The sequence below is a fragment of the Staurois parvus genome, unplaced genomic scaffold (assembly GCF_062004578.1).
Source record: "Staurois parvus isolate SC_StPar_1 unplaced genomic scaffold, SC_StPar_1.0 ptg000056l, whole genome shotgun sequence".
Classification (NCBI taxonomy): Eukaryota; Metazoa; Chordata; class Amphibia; order Anura; family Ranidae; genus Staurois; species Staurois parvus.
Window position 1 is genome coordinate 10,304,110 of NW_028317852.1, and position 15,722 is coordinate 10,319,831.

The 15,722-nt window shown below is 37.9% G+C and overlaps 1 protein-coding gene across 3 annotated transcripts in view; it reads left to right on the forward strand.

Annotated features, from left to right (window-relative positions):
* LOC149469994 (C4b-binding protein alpha chain-like) overlaps positions 1 to 13,821 on the forward strand; it is a 230,459-nt gene extending 216,638 nt beyond the window's left edge. Inside the window, exons 16-18 of one of the 3 annotated variants that reach the window (XR_016311453.1) lie at positions 1,156 to 1,237; positions 2,522 to 2,575; positions 8,541 to 13,821. Coding sequence is in view for 2 of the 3 variants with exons in the window: in XM_089668329.1 (XP_089524455.1) it covers positions 1,156 to 1,237; positions 6,168 to 6,228 (143 nt within the window). In the remaining variant the exon portion in view is untranslated. Of the gene's footprint in view, positions 1 to 1,155; positions 1,238 to 2,521; positions 2,576 to 6,167; positions 6,267 to 8,540 lie in introns of all 3 variants that reach the window. The other 2 variants (XM_089668329.1, XM_089668330.1) reach the window with 2 other exon arrangements.
* The last annotated feature ends 1,901 nt before the right edge of the window (positions 13,822 to 15,722 follow it).

A 15,722-nucleotide genomic window follows, 5' to 3' on the forward strand; every position in this document is an offset into this window, starting at 1 on the left:
CACTGTATAGTGAATTTTTAATGTGAGTGGATATATATATTTTTAATAAAGGCTATTTTTGGTTGTACATACTACACTATATTCAGCGGTTTGTTTTTTTTTACATGATTGCAGAATGAATTGGATCAATATAAAAGTGCTGGCAAAGAGTTACAAAGAGTGGTAAGACTTTGTACCATGATACCTGCCTGGGTTAAAAAGGAAAAGTTCAGTTTGACCTGTCATTATGGATCAAACTTTGAGGTGAGCATATAAGTGTGTTGGAGGTGGAAGAGCACTAAGGGGTGATACAGGAGCACCGTTCACTTGTACATAGTGGTGTGACTACACCGGTCTGCACGAAGTTATTGTGGAATAAAAGGGACTGTTCACAACGATTTATGTTGTAAAAATATCACAAAGCACTGTGGTTGTTACAGATTATGTGTGGGTCTATATATATCCATTAGAATATATGACCAGTAAGCATATATTGGATTACTAAGTATTCACAAGCACAGAGGAGTATTGTTTATTGTCACTGTTTATCAATACGCATTCAGCAGGTTCATAGGTCACAGCTGATATAGAAGCATAATCGCATTTATTTATTTGTTGCGCTGCATTTTTCATTATTTATTCATTTGTTATATGTGAGAACACATCACATGCTAGCTGCACATCTGTAAGGAGGTATCTCTTGCGCTGAAGTTTTTTCTATATATTGTGTTTGTGTGCACTAAGATTTGTGTATTTCTTCCTGAAAATTTGCGTTTAATAAAGGTATGTGCAAATAAAAAAAAATTAAAAAAAATTACAACAACCACAATTTTATTCTCCAGTGCCTCTGCTTTCAGAAAATGTTGAACATTTGGGATGTTCTAAGTAATTTTCTAGCAAACAAATGCTGATTTGTATGTATGTGAAACATTTCAAAATTGCCCCAGACAGCAAGTGGTTAAATTAATCTTTTGAATTTAGAGAATTATGTATGCATTTCTTCAACTTTTATATTGTTATACTTCTTTAATTCAAAATTCGAACATTGTGGAGACAGATGATGTTAAGTAGATTTCAAACCCCATGACCATAAAAATAATTTTCTTCTGATCATTTGATATCTTTTACATGTTACTGTTATTTAAAATTTAACTTTTCATCTTCAATTCTCTTAAGGCATAAGTTTTGGAGTAGCTGCATCTGCAGGGGTTATTTGTTTCTTGCTATTGAAATATATCGGCAAAAAGCAAAAAAGAGGGTGAGGCCATTTTTTTTATGTTCCTTTACGTATCTCTGTCTGTAGAGGAGATCCTACTCCTGCTTTGTTGATGTCATTTAACATGCATTGCATCCATATCTTGAGTGACTTTTCTAAGGGTCAATTCACATACAGGGGGAGATTTACTAAAACTGGAGCACTCAGAATCTGGTGCAGCTGTGCATGGTAGCCAATCAGCTTCTAACTTCAGGTTGTTGAATTAAGCTTTGACAATAAAACCTGTAAGCTGATTTCTATGCAGAGCTGTATTAGACTTGCACTCTCCAATTTTAGTCAATAATCCCCACAGTGTCATATGTGCAGTACTGCATGCTTTATGCAGCACACTACAATGTGTTGTGCATGTGTGTTGTCATTCTTTTTAGGTGGCATCCCAACCTATACACAAATGTGCACAATTGTGCTACAGAGTACCAAACAATGTACAATTTGTAAAGGCAGCCTCAGTCTAACTCTGTTCTGGCCATAGCCCTGATTCATTTTGCCCACAGGACTTTGTGATGGATGACCTACACTCTTCTGATAAATGTGATTGTATGGTGTGCATTTTATGGGACATTATTTTGCCTGTACAAATTGCAAGGAGTTGGGACAGACTCTTTACCCAGCCAGTACCCTTAGTGGAACCCACCAGACATGGCTGCAGAAGCCATAGTGGAGACCTGAAGCTTTCATTAGGTTCACAATGCACAATTTGTGCTGGAGTAAATATAAATTAGAGCAGAAGTTCATGCCAAGTGAAGCATGCTCCAACACATAATAAGCAGTGCAATATAATGTGTATGAGCTCTTAACAGGGGCCCCTGCAGGGCAAAGACACAGGGTCCCCAGCAGACTATACTCACTATTCTCTTGATCCTTGATGGCTCTGTTCAACCACATGTAATGAAGAGAGGTGGCCCTGCGTAAGTTTGAAGTCATTTGAAAATTACACAGGATGGAGGTCTCTGTCCCCACACCCATATGATGGTGCTGGGCCAATGCCCAGGCATCAAGAACCAGAGTTACTATGCAGGAGTAAGGGGGGTGACTACCATGTTCCTTTATTGCCTATAGTATATCTGGCCTTGGACTGACCTCTGGTATAAAGCAAATTAACACATATTACTGTATTTTATACAATGATTTATAGATACCCAAGCACTCTAATAGGTTTTCAGTATTGTTTGTTTATAGAAGTAAAAACTGTTTTATTGTGTTTTGTCCTGTGATGGAGAAGTAGTAACCTGTGTCTTTTTCTTTCCTAATGATTGGTTTCTGAAGATAACATCAGCCTTTACCATCTAAAAGTACACTGTATATACTTGGTGATTGCAAGTAGGATATAATCTTTAATTTACATGTTCATTTGGTGTGGCAATGCTGCCTTCACTTGTTTTTTTCACCACTGGAATATTTAACATTTCTTGCATAGAGTTTCCACAAAAATTCTTCTAAAAATGTACCTGACTATAATCATTCTACTTCTGGAATCTGTGTTACGTTTGCTATTTTTTTGCTCATGTTTTCCTACTGAATCAAGCAGTGTGCCAAAAACAGTCATTCAAAATTAGAGTGCTGCTACAGACCATTCCTTGCCATAAGAAAGGTTCTTCTACTCATACTTTATTCAGAAACAATGCCAGTATCCCCATCCTGCTGTTTACATTTCCTTTGTAATTTGATTATTGCAAGAGTAGCTTTCAATAAGAGCATTTAGGTGGTTAAACAAGTGAAAGATTATTAAAAATGTGTTAATTGAAGAATCCGTCATAATCCATTTCACTTTAGAAAATAGAACCATCTTTCCATCTATGTATAGTGAAATGGAATAACACTTGAGCCAGGTGAATAATCTGTGCTGATCCCTGAGGAGCAGCAGACATGTCATAAACTCACGCTATGTTCATACTGCCTGTCATCATTTCCAGGCAACAGCATTTTCATGCAATGATATGACACAAAGTCCAGTTAAAGTGTGCTTTTTTTCCAGAATGTATTGTTTGTGTTTTGCCCTTTTAGGGAGTTTTATGTGATGTTTAAATGATATCACATTTTTAGAAAATATTTTAAATGTAACTTAATACAGGTATAATCATTCTTTTATGCATATTTACTGTTTAATTTAACAGTAGTTTTTCTTTTATTTCAGTAACCTAATTTTACAATGTACAAGTTGAAAATATATCAGTCTTACTACCTGTCAGTAATTTGGATTTTTAAAACATCTTTTCAGTAGTGATGCATGTAATATCACATGAAAGATATAACCTGCCTAATGTCAGTCTCCCATGGTCTTCCAGTTTATTACGTGTTAGCACAGAAACCTATTTTGTAAGGTAGAAATCCATACTTGTGTTGTCTAGTGATTGAAAGAGATTTCACATTTTTCATCTTAATGTCATTAGAGAGATGATTCCTTTAGCAGCATGGTGCCTTTTACCTATTCACGGCAGAGATGCTTTATTCTTTAAAATAGTCTTCCCCAAACATTCGTGTAAAGGACTTGTCTGCCAATGAAGCCCGGCAGGCTGAAGGAAAAAAAAAATGAGCTTGCAAGGAGGTCTCTTTACTAATGATGCAATGTTAGTTCAGCAATCTCTCCTCTGAGCTATTGCGTTTGCTGCTGGTTTTCCAGCCTGCTAGTTGAACAGAAGCCAGTCATGAGATTGGTTTCTGTCAAACAAGGACCTGTACACACGGGACAAATGTCATCCGGTATCTACTTTACTTGCTGATTTGGGACGATATTCAGCCCATGTATGTGTATGGGGCTTTAGGATCACCTGCCAGTCATTATTCAGCATTTCAGTTTAGGTAATCCTTCGGTGCACACCTCAATTAGGAGTGTTTAAATAGACAATTGGGCATTCAGTCTTTATCTTATCAACCGGTCTTTTTTACTGCTCAAGTTCTGGATTATTTATGTGGATTGTCTGCAGCGGCACTCAGCTTGTTTATACCTGTCCTGATCATCAACCTGTTCTCTATTCTATTGCTCTGACCATGTGTCTGAGGACTTCATACTACTCTTCATCAGGGTTTCCCATTAGTGAAAGTCTGTACCACCTTTGGGTGACACAGATGGTCCATGAACCAAGATAGGTTGTTTATTAATGCATTTTTGTATGGGCGTAACAAACTGAATTATTGCTTTTAACAAGTAATTATTGCTGCTCATGCTGCTTTGCTTCCAATTATGTCACTGAAGAAGCAAGTTCTCAGATGTGTCTACAACTGATTGTCAAGTGTGTGTCCTTCACAATCAATTGTTGCTTATATCAGACTATTCAAATAAATGGATAATGCAGGCACATGGTGGTGGAAAAGGCAGGGTTTCTGTCCCAGGGAAGTATACTTCCATGTTGTCATCACTAAGACGAGAGCTACAGATACTGAGATAAAATTACATTTACACATCTGCTGAAAATGTACCCTGAAATTGTGCTTTAAACTGTCATTCTAACAGCCTACATGTCACTTTGTAAAATTACTATCCTTTCAACATTTTTAATACTTGATTGCAACACATTTCAGGTTTGTAGTTAGTGTTACTAAACCCAGGACCCTGCATTCACTATATCTGGTCTCCCACCGTACACACAACATGGAAGTGCAATTATGTTAGTAAATATAAACTGGTAAATACCTTTTCTCATCAGCAGTATATAGCAGTCTTGCAACTTCTATCAGTGTCCAGCAGAGCACTGGTTAAAGCTTGTATGAGTATTTTTCTTTAAGTGGATGCAGAACCCTTAACCTCTGTCTGGGCAGTGCTGATTGGCCCTGTGCTGATCACATGTGCTTTCTCAAGGGAAAAAAAAAAATCTCTCTAGCAATGCACACCAAATTAAGCATGTGCAGAGTGTCTCCACACAATATGTCTTAACAGGAGATAAGAGGGGGGCACTGGAAGAAGGGGAGGATCAGAGAAGTCAGGATTAAGCAGCCTTTTTCCACAATGCAGAGGATTAACCCCTTAGGTTCCACAGCTAACTTCCCAGCTAACAAGCATGCTTTACTGCATATACAGATTTGTATATGTTGTGGGTTTAGTAACACTTTAATTCTGTTATTTCTTGCAATTTCACATAAACCGCTCCTTAACCCCTTCCCGCCGATGTCACACAAATATGCGGCCTCACAGAACTGGGCTTTTTTTCGTGGGGCCGCAATATTGCGTACCTGTCTTTGTGCTGGGAGCACACCGCACAAAGACCGGGGTGTCCCTGAGAGCCCTGGATCCCGTTCTAACGATCGGGACCCGGGACTCCCGATTCCGGGTCACATGATTGCTGTGATAGCCAGTGATCGCTAATTCAGTGCCAGGGTTAGTGTTTGGGTCAAAGTCAGGGTCAAAGGTCAGGATTTTATTTATTTTTTAATTATTATTATTGGTATCCATGTCAGTTAGTGTCAGTGTATTTTAGGTTAAAAAAAATAAACAAAATGCGCACTATTGTTTCTGGGCTGTAGTACGGGTATAAACAACAAATAACATATACATATATGGTATCGCTGCGATTGTCAAGAGCTAGAAAATGTATTTTGGGTTGTTCTTTGGTGGTAGCTTATGGTAGTAACAAGAAACACACAGCTAAATTAAAAAAAAATATATTTTTTTTTTTACTATTTTGGTCCAGTTTTCCTTTGATAATGAAAAAAAAAATCAGGAGATATCCATTACCATTTACCACCAAATGGAAGCCCAATGTGTCCTGAAAAAAGCAAGGTATAATTCACCGGGATGTACAAAGCAGTTGTGATGATATGTATGGTTTTACTAACATGTCAACGTTGTGAAATTTTACTTAGGCTTTAAGATTTTTTTTAACCTTAGGTGTGAAGAGGTTAAAGAAGAAATGTTAATCAATGTATTTGGTGGTGGGAATTTTCTGTCCAACAGTAGATTTTTTTCTTCTTTATCCAGTGAATATTATTGTGACGTAAAGACAGACAAGTTTGCGGCATCTGTAGAGCCTGAGCTGTGAATCAGATATATAATTTTTAAAAAAACCACACTTACAAGGTACTTCCATTCTTATAACTACATAAAAGGTTTAACATTGGTGTGCAGTCTATTCCACCTTTGTAAGAATGTCGCTATGTTGTACTGTGCAGCTTTCTGTTTCGCATACTAACATAATTTGGCAACTTTGAATAGAAGTACCAGAAACAAACCCCATCTGCTAGAAATCCTCCCAATGGTCACCAACAGATTACAATTGAAACTATTTTCTAAATCACCTGAATATTTCTTCCCATTTTTATCTGAAACTGCAAACTTCCATATCCAGTTCTATTAAAGAAATAAAAAATAAACACTTGGTCTTGAGTGGCACATTGAAATTCGAATAACTAAGGAAAAACTTCCCAGCTACAAAATACAAGTTTATTAATGCATACATGCTTGAATTCAGCAATAGAAACTGCTAGGAGGTGTTAGACCAATATTTATTTAAATTTGCAGGATAAAGAAGAAATGCCTAATTCTTTCATACTTGGTGTTGGGCTTGCTTTAGCTGAATTGTGCATAGTTTATGCAAGGACCGGAGCTGTACAGAAAATACAACTTTATCATGGTAATCTAATATGCATTTTACACAAATTACTCTCTTGAATTTGAATTCAAATTGCTATCTAGTTCTTGGAATTGTCCCTTACACACTGGCTTTTAGGATCTTCCTTCCAACTATGGAGTGGTCAACGCTCCTGTTGCTGCACTCTCCCAAAGTGTAAAGTTAATTAAAAACTCATCACTGAAGTCCCATCGTAATAAACCACTGTTAATCTTTTCACTTGATACAAACAAAATGTAATACTTGTTTTAGGTTGACTGTCATTTTTAAAAATGACAAAAAACATACTGTATATGGTAGCAAATAGAAACCGCATACTAACATCTGTTGAGTAGCTAAGGAATTGTTGAAAGCTATTTTGGTAGATTACTTTATGTAGGTAAAAAGTGATTTTTCTACAATTTTATACTGTATCTCGTGTTTTTTCTGTACAGCTCTTCCCTTGCTGAATTCTCTAGGTGAAGGTTTAACTCTGTCAAGCCATAATTAGTTTTAAAACAGACAAGTAATCCTTTATTGTTTTGACCTTTTCATGCAGCAAACTATTGTTTTTAACCATCTCTGTGCTTTTGTACACTAACAATAATTCGGTGTTTGGTTGTCACTTTTGAGTTGCTGATCTGTGGATTTGGTTAATGACTTACAGCATGAGTAGGTCTAGATTATTTTGTTTAATCCTGGATTAGAGATTTAGGAACATCATTGTGCACTAACATGCTTTAACTTCACATATACTGGTTAAGACTTGGGATCAGTAAAATCTAGGGTTTCACCAATATCGGGTTTTTTATCGGCGAGTACGAGTACCAATACCTGTGCTCAAGTACTCGCCAGTGCTGATTACTGATACTTTTTAATGCAATTTGAGCCCATACTAATTGAATGGATTCAAATCACACTGCAAAGAGTTGCATGTGATTTGAACAGGAATGTGGTGCGATTCCTGTCCTAATCACATGTGGTTACCCTGTGGGTGCGGTGCAATTTGAGCCATACAAAATGAATGGCTCAAGTTGCACTGCAAATCGCACCACACCTGCAGGAGAACAGCATGTGGTTTGGACAGGAATCGCACCACATTCCTGTTCAAATCACATGTGACTCCTTGCAATGCGACTTGAGCCCATTTATTTTGTATGGGCTCTAATCACAACGCAAAGGTATCTGTTTCAGGTATCTATACTCGTGAAAATGCTTAGTATCGGTACCGATACCTGTATCAGTGCAACCCTAGTAAATTCCTTAGTACAGCAGTGGGGTGGATTTACTAAAGGCAAATATATTGTGCACTTTGCAAGTGCAGTTGCACTAATTTTCTTCAGAGTTTAGTAAATGCAGTAAAGCTCTGCTGATTTCCATCATCCAATCGTGCAAGCAAATTTTATTTTTTTCCTTGCATCTGATTGGGTATTCTATACAAAATGAAGCTTTACCACTTTACATTTACTATGAAAATTAGGTGCAACTGCACTTGCAAAGTGCACAGTCTATTTGCTTTCAGTAAGTCAACCCCAGTGTGTTCTTGTGGGCTTGACTCTACTATCCGTGAACCATTAAAATTTGCAATTCATTTGTATTTCCCTAATTATTTGCTTGATTACTGTATGACTTTTACTCTTTGTATTGCTTATAGAATTCTTCACTTTTCTTTGGCCTAAATATATTACTTTCTTAAAAGCTGTTTAGTTGAATGTTACTAATAATTTGTTACTACTTTGTTTTAGGAAGCTGCAGCTCGACACGCCAAATGTACAATATAGCCACTGCAATGCATAAATAAATGAAGAGCAGAAGAAAATATCTGATGTGTCTGAATGAATGTAAACCAAAAGTATATCTTAAATGTACTGAGCGCAACATTTTCTATGTACCTAATTTTTATTATTTATATTGTGGACACGCAATCTATTTTGAAGGACCCTACTGATTGCATTGTTTTTGCTTGCATACAGCTGCCTGTGTTTCATATTTTATTTCTGTTAGACCAGCAATTTATTGTATTATGATGGAGTAAAGTCCAATCGCAATTTTGTTAACATTTTTTTCTGGATATTTTATATGTAGTGCCCCTCTGCATATCACAGTTGTAAAATGTTACCTTTTTAATTTATTTACTTATTTCTTGTCTAGTTATATCATAGTTTTGTTTTACACATTGCAGCCTAACAGTGCCTGAGATTTCATGACAAGAGACCTGTCATGACTGTTAAAGCAGTGCTAGGTGTGAAGTAGAACACACCTCTGTTGCATTAAACTTGATGACATGCCTTACCCGGAAGCACCACTGCACCAGGTAACAAACATCCTAACTGGTTTCCTTTAAGGCTTTAATTTCACGTGTCAGACTGGAGTATTTACAACAGGCTCCTCATACCCAATTCGCCCATTGTCACATTGTACTACATTAGATACAATGGTCTTACAGGCCTTCCTTGACATTGTGGTACTGCATATATACTGTAGTGTTTCCCACAAGTTAAGTCCTAGATGCAGGTATGGGGATTTTGAATTTATAAGCAGGTTGTGTACTTGGCATTCTCGTGTATGATGACAAATGCCATATCACACTGGGCATTATTTATTTCTTGACGTACTGCTGTATGCTTCATGGGTCATAGTTGCTGTTGCAGTTAATGATATTCTTTAGTTGTCAGAATTAAAATTTACTCAAATTGTTTATACATATTTAATGATCATTTACTAGGGATGCACCGAAATTTTGGTGGCCAAAACGTTTCAGCCGAAATCACCCTTTTTGGCCGTTGGCAGAAATGAAAAAAAAAGCACCGATACTGGTGCCCAAAAAAACCCGCCCCTCACCGCCACCGGCCGCCGCTCAGTAGTTCTCAGCCTTACCTGAGAAACCATCAACCCCGACGCTGGGCATAGAGATGAGTGAAGGAAAGATGGCCGCCACTCATCTCTATGCCCTTGGCGGACCGGAACATTTTTTTTTTTCTTTTTAAAGCACTAGATCAATGCTTTTTTTTTTTTTTTTTTTTTTTTTAATCTAATGCTTTACATTGCAGAGGAGAGATATGGGCTCTTATTGACCCCATATCTCTCCATAAAGATGACCTGTCACTAATTATTTTTATCACAAGGGATGCATGCATTTCTTGTGATAAGAATAAAAGTGCCCCAGTCCCCCACGTGCTCGCACGTAGTGGTGAATGCATACGTAGGCCATGCCCACATTTGTAAATGGTGTTCAAACCACACACGTGAGGTATCACCATGAACGTCAGAGCAAGAGCAATAATTCTCGCACTAGATGTCCTCTGTAACTTTACACTGCTAACCTGTAGACATTTTTAAAGCATCGCCCATGGAGATTTTTAAGTACCGCAGTTTGACGCCATTTCACGAGTGTGCACAATTTTAAAGCATGACTTGTTGGGTTTCTATTTACTCGCCGTAAAAAATATATATCAATTTTTAAACACTGTGCATTTTGGTTTTCGGCCACGTGCATTTTGTAGTTTCGGTTTCGACACCAGAATTTTTAATTTCGGTGCACCACTATCATTTACCATTGTTGTTTGATTGTCCTATTGCACAAATAAGACATTCTGACTGTTTGCACATTATAAGAAAATATTAATGAGACAGAAAGCTTTGTTGCTGACTCTGAAGGAAATTGTTTGAGAAAAGTCACTTTCTGAGTTCTGCTTTTTTTTTTCTATTTTTTGGTTTAGTGCTTTTTTTATTACAAAAAAAAATTATTCTAAAAGCAAGCTTTTAGAGGCTGTCAAAACCAGAATGAGTAAATGTATAAATAAATGTACTGGCGAAAAAAAATTTATGGCAGATTAGCATTCATAGGAGTTAATTTTCTAAAGGCAAATAGGATGTTCACTTTGCAAGAGAAGTTGCAGTTTGCAAGGTAATTTTCCCCAGAGTTAGTGAATACGGTGAAATTTCAATTTGCAAAGAATACCCAATAAAGGAAAATTAAAAAAACAACAGGTTTACTTGCACATGATTGGACGATGGAAGTCAGCCAAGCTTTACCTCCTTCACTACACTATGGAGAAAATTCCCCTGCAAAGTGCAGCTTCCTTTGCAAAGTAAACAGTATTTGCCTTTAGTAAATACCATAAACCCTATAAAGTCAGCCTGTATTAAAGAATGACAAGGGAATATTAGTAGATTATGCTGCATTTCAAAATGGTAGTAAATAGAGGAGGACAATACAAAAGTGTTTCTGTATTTTTTTTCGCTTGTTTAGTGTTTTTTCTGATTTATATACTTGTTACACATGAAGTATGTAAATAAAATATTGTCTGATTATTGTTGAGAACCACTGTATACTTGGCTTTCCCTGGATGTCTGTTCCTCATCCACAGCCATACCTCACATGTTGGTATTAAATCCCTCAATTACCACCTCTAAAAAACACTAACATAAATTAAGTCTGCTTTCCTATTGAATATATCAGATTCAAACTGGATCATAACTACTTCTCATTAATAAATCGATCATATAGACATTAATAAATAGATCATATCAGAGGTACAGCTATAGATGCCAATTATGTACTGAGCTATGCTAACCTTGCAATGGGATGCTGGGAGGGCAACATTTATATATTGAGACACAATCCTTTTATCCTAATTGTACAGCACAGGACACAGGCTGAGTATTTATAGACTCTGGGTTATAGGCTCAAACCTACAAGTGATTGGATACTGCAAGTTTTTGAAGACACACCTCCCGGGCGCCTCCCCTATAACCTTACCCCGCTTTGTGAGTCTTAGCTTTTACTAGTATCCTAAGGAAATGGACCTCTTCTTCCTCGAGGAGAAATCACTCTTCGCTTAACTAGTTTATTATTTTAACTTCAGATTCAGTCGACTCTTCATTAACTTCAGCCTGTATTGTTTCTTCGGACACTGCATCCTGCACAGGCACTCAAGCATTTAGCGCAAAACGTGTAGTCAACTGCAGGGTGCTAGACAGATCCAGGGCCATGGTACATCCCTATGGAATCCAGATGCTGAAGACCTCTTCATGGGTATGCCCACTGTGACAGACTATGCCTGGACTCTGTATAGGTACCAGGATTATTCACAGGTAAGCCAGGGTCATCCTGTATCCCTGACCTTTACTGTAAAAACACAGGCTATGTTTTGAATACATTCACTTTATAATTTACTTTACAATGTATAGTCCCAGGTGGATGACTGGGTGCTGCGTCATAGCACTGGTTGCATACTTGACTGCCACTTCCTCCTAGAGTCCTTTATAATGTACCACAAGGACTTCACTACAGGGCAGTCTGCACCCAAGTTGCGGTGTATTCCTTCAAGAAATGCTTACCCTATGTTCCACATTCTACTCTGTGAGTACAACCCAGGGGAATAGCCTCACCTCTAGCTATGCAGGAAACCAAGCGAAAGGAAATCACAATAAAGCCGGAGATCAATGTTCGCTCTGCCAAGGGCATGTACAACACCGAACCTCAAAATGACAATGCTTCCCTTGCATCAGCGCAAGACACAATTTCATTACCAATGTCTCTGCATCTGATTCTAGTTCTATTTTAGGCATGCCGCAAATGTCATACCTGACAAAAGCAAATATCTTAATTGTACAGTACAGGACACAGGCAACTCATTCATACAGCATAAGTTATGGAGTCGTTCCTTTAAGTGATTGGACACTGGCAGGATTTTGAGGACCTGATTTTCCCACCCTTCCCGGGGCACCTACCCTTTAACACAACCTCACTGTGAGTCTTCAGTTTTTTTCTAGTACTTGACCGAAAGTATTGATACTTGTTCTCGCTGATAAAAAAAGGGGTATCGATACATCCCTAGTTATTACGTATTCCTTCCAAACATGCTTACTCAAACTCCCAGATTGAAACTAAGTATAACATAACATTTGTTTTTAAATAATAAATAATGTTAAACTTATCACAGGACAAGGCCTGCTTCTTCAGGAAGAAACTATTATTATATATCTATAATTATAAAGATAAAATGTAACATTCTCCAGGAGATATATTCAGTTGTTGAATTTTTCTCTACATAAATAGTACCTGTCAATATTAAAAACACAGAAACATCATCAAGGGTTGCCACTCCTGGTTACATGGACCCCTCACTGATCTTCACATGATTATCATAGGTAAAGAGTGTACCTCCAAATTGGTTGTCCTAGTGAATACAAAGAGATAAGAAATATAGTAAAATTGTGAAATACAACTCTAATCATTTCCAAGGGGAAAAAAAAAACATATCTAACCATCTCATGTCCTTGTACTTTTATGTCTCAATTGGTTAGGGACTTCCAATACGCCTCATTCTATGAGGATTACAATATTTCTTTACATAATCTGATTATATGGAGAAATCAAATATTACATTTATGGATCTATACCAAATTATAATCCCATCTTCCAGATTATTACACTTGTAGTTATAACAGGTCTTCGGGTCAGATAAATACCAACTACACTCCTACTCCCCGAAATGAGTACTTTTTAAGCATACTGGCTGTTTAAAGATGGTAATTCCAATAAGTAATTTACAAGTGGACTAATTATAGAAAGCATCATTGCATTCTAATTAAATTTGCTACAATGTGCAGTAAGTCACTATGCATAGTTCAGTTCGCATGAATGTAAAGATAATAAAATTTTATTCAGGAGGACTTCACCTCTTTTGGGGTTGTGCATGTATCCCCTTTTAACCTTTCTTTTGGAGGATAAGGTATCTATCTCAATATGCAAGCTTGCCACTTATACCACCTGAAGACTTGCGACATGCATTGAGACTGAGCCACTGCCTTTACTTCCGGGTTTCCTCTACGTTGCTTCCAGGGAACAAGTTCTGGTCCCTGGAACGCACTCAGGCTCAGGGTTTGCAAGCGGTGGTGTGTAGACCTCCTTAATAGAATGCTGTATGTGTTGGTGCTTTCCAGGCACAACCAAATGTGAGTGCATATATTTTTATTCATCTCTATTTTAATAAATATTACTACACTATTACATCATTATCTCTCTGGGTGTCTGTGTGTCCTCTATGAGAGTGCATTTATTTGAAGCTTATGGTGTTACCGGATCCACCTTCACTTCCCTGGTGGTTTTAAGTGAAAGGCTTGTCAGGCCCCATTGGCATAAGAAGTCCAGTAAGTTATTAATCTTGCCACACATGGTGGAGCATATTGTATCAAAGGAATTAGCATCACTCTACTGTTATTTTGAGCACAGTGTTTGGGTAATCTCTATTCATGGACATTAGGTGACACTATGGACATTTTTCTTTATTGTTTAATGATTATGCGTTTGCTGAAAATCGTACGGTTTCTGCAGGTTTTGTATTAAATTCACTTATTTAAAGTGCTTACCTTTTTATCTTTATTCAATTTTTACTATAATATTACTATCCAGTATCATATTAATCCAGAAGAAATGATAGTTGCCATGTTAGACAAATGACACATTTACCTCAATTGTTTGTACAATTTTGAAATACAGTGAAGGAAATAAGTATTTGATCCCCTGCTGATTTTGAATGTTTGCCCACTCACAAAGAAATGATCAGTCTAAAAATCGAATGGTAGGTGTATTGTAACACTGAGACATGCATTTCTTTTGAATTTTTTGTTGTAATTCTGTCTCTAACAAATTATGCACTGATTTGCATGTTCATGAGGGAAAAAAAAGTATTTGATCCACCTTCACAGAACATGACTTAGTACTTGGTGACAAATCCCTTGTTGGCAATCACAGAGATCAGACGTTTACTGTAGTTGGCCACCAGGTTTGCACACATCTCAGGAGGGATTTTGGCCCACTCCTCTTGACTGATCCACTCCAAGTCATTGTTTGGTGGCTGACGTTTGGCAACTCGAACTTTCAGCTCCCTCCAAAGATTTTCAATTGGATTAAGTTCTGGAGACTGGCTAGGCCACTCCAGGACCTTAATGTGCTTCTTCTTGAGGCATTCCTTTGTTGCCTTGGCTGTATGTTTTGGGTCATTGTCATGTTGGAACACCCATCCACGACCCATTTTTAATGCCCTGGGTGAGGGAAGAAGGTTCTCACCCAAGATTTGATGGTACATTGCCCCATCCATCGTCCCTTTTGATGCGGTGCAGTTGTCTTGTCCCCTTAGCAGAAAAACACCACCAAAGCAGAATGTTTCCACCACCATGTTTGACAGTTAGGATGGTGTTCTTGGGGTCATAGGCAGCATTCCTCCTCCTCCAAATACGGCGAGTTGAGTTGATGCCAATGAGCTCGATTATGGTCTCATCTGACCACAACACTTTCAACCAGTCCTCCTCTGCATCATTCAGATGTTCAGTGGCAAACTTGAGATGGGCCTGGACATGTGCTTTCTTGAGCAGAGGGACCTTGTGGGTACTGCAGGATTTCAATCCTTGTAGCGCAGTGTTACCAATTGTTTTCTTGGTGACTGTGGTCCCAGCTGCCTGGAGATCATTGACAAGATCCTCACGTGTAGTTCTGGGATGATTTCTTACTGTTCTCATGATCATTGACACTCCACAAGGTGAGATCTTGCATGGTGCACCGGACCTAGGGAGACTGACAGTTGTTTTGTGTTTCTTCCATTTGCGAATGATTGCACCAACCGTTGTCACCTTCTCACCAAGCTGCTTGGCGATAGTTTGGTAGCCCAGTCTAGCCTTGTGTAGATCTACAATCGTCTCCATGACATCCTTGGACAGCTCTTTGGTTTTTTCCATTGTGGAGAGTTTGGAATCTGATTGTTTGATTGCTCCTGTGGACAGGTGTCTTTTATACAGGTAACAAAATTAGATTAGCAGCACTCCCTTTAAGAGACTGCTTCTAATCTCAGCTTGTTACCTGTATGAAAGACACCTGGTAGCCAGTAATCCCGCTGAATGATAGGGGATCAAATACTTATTTC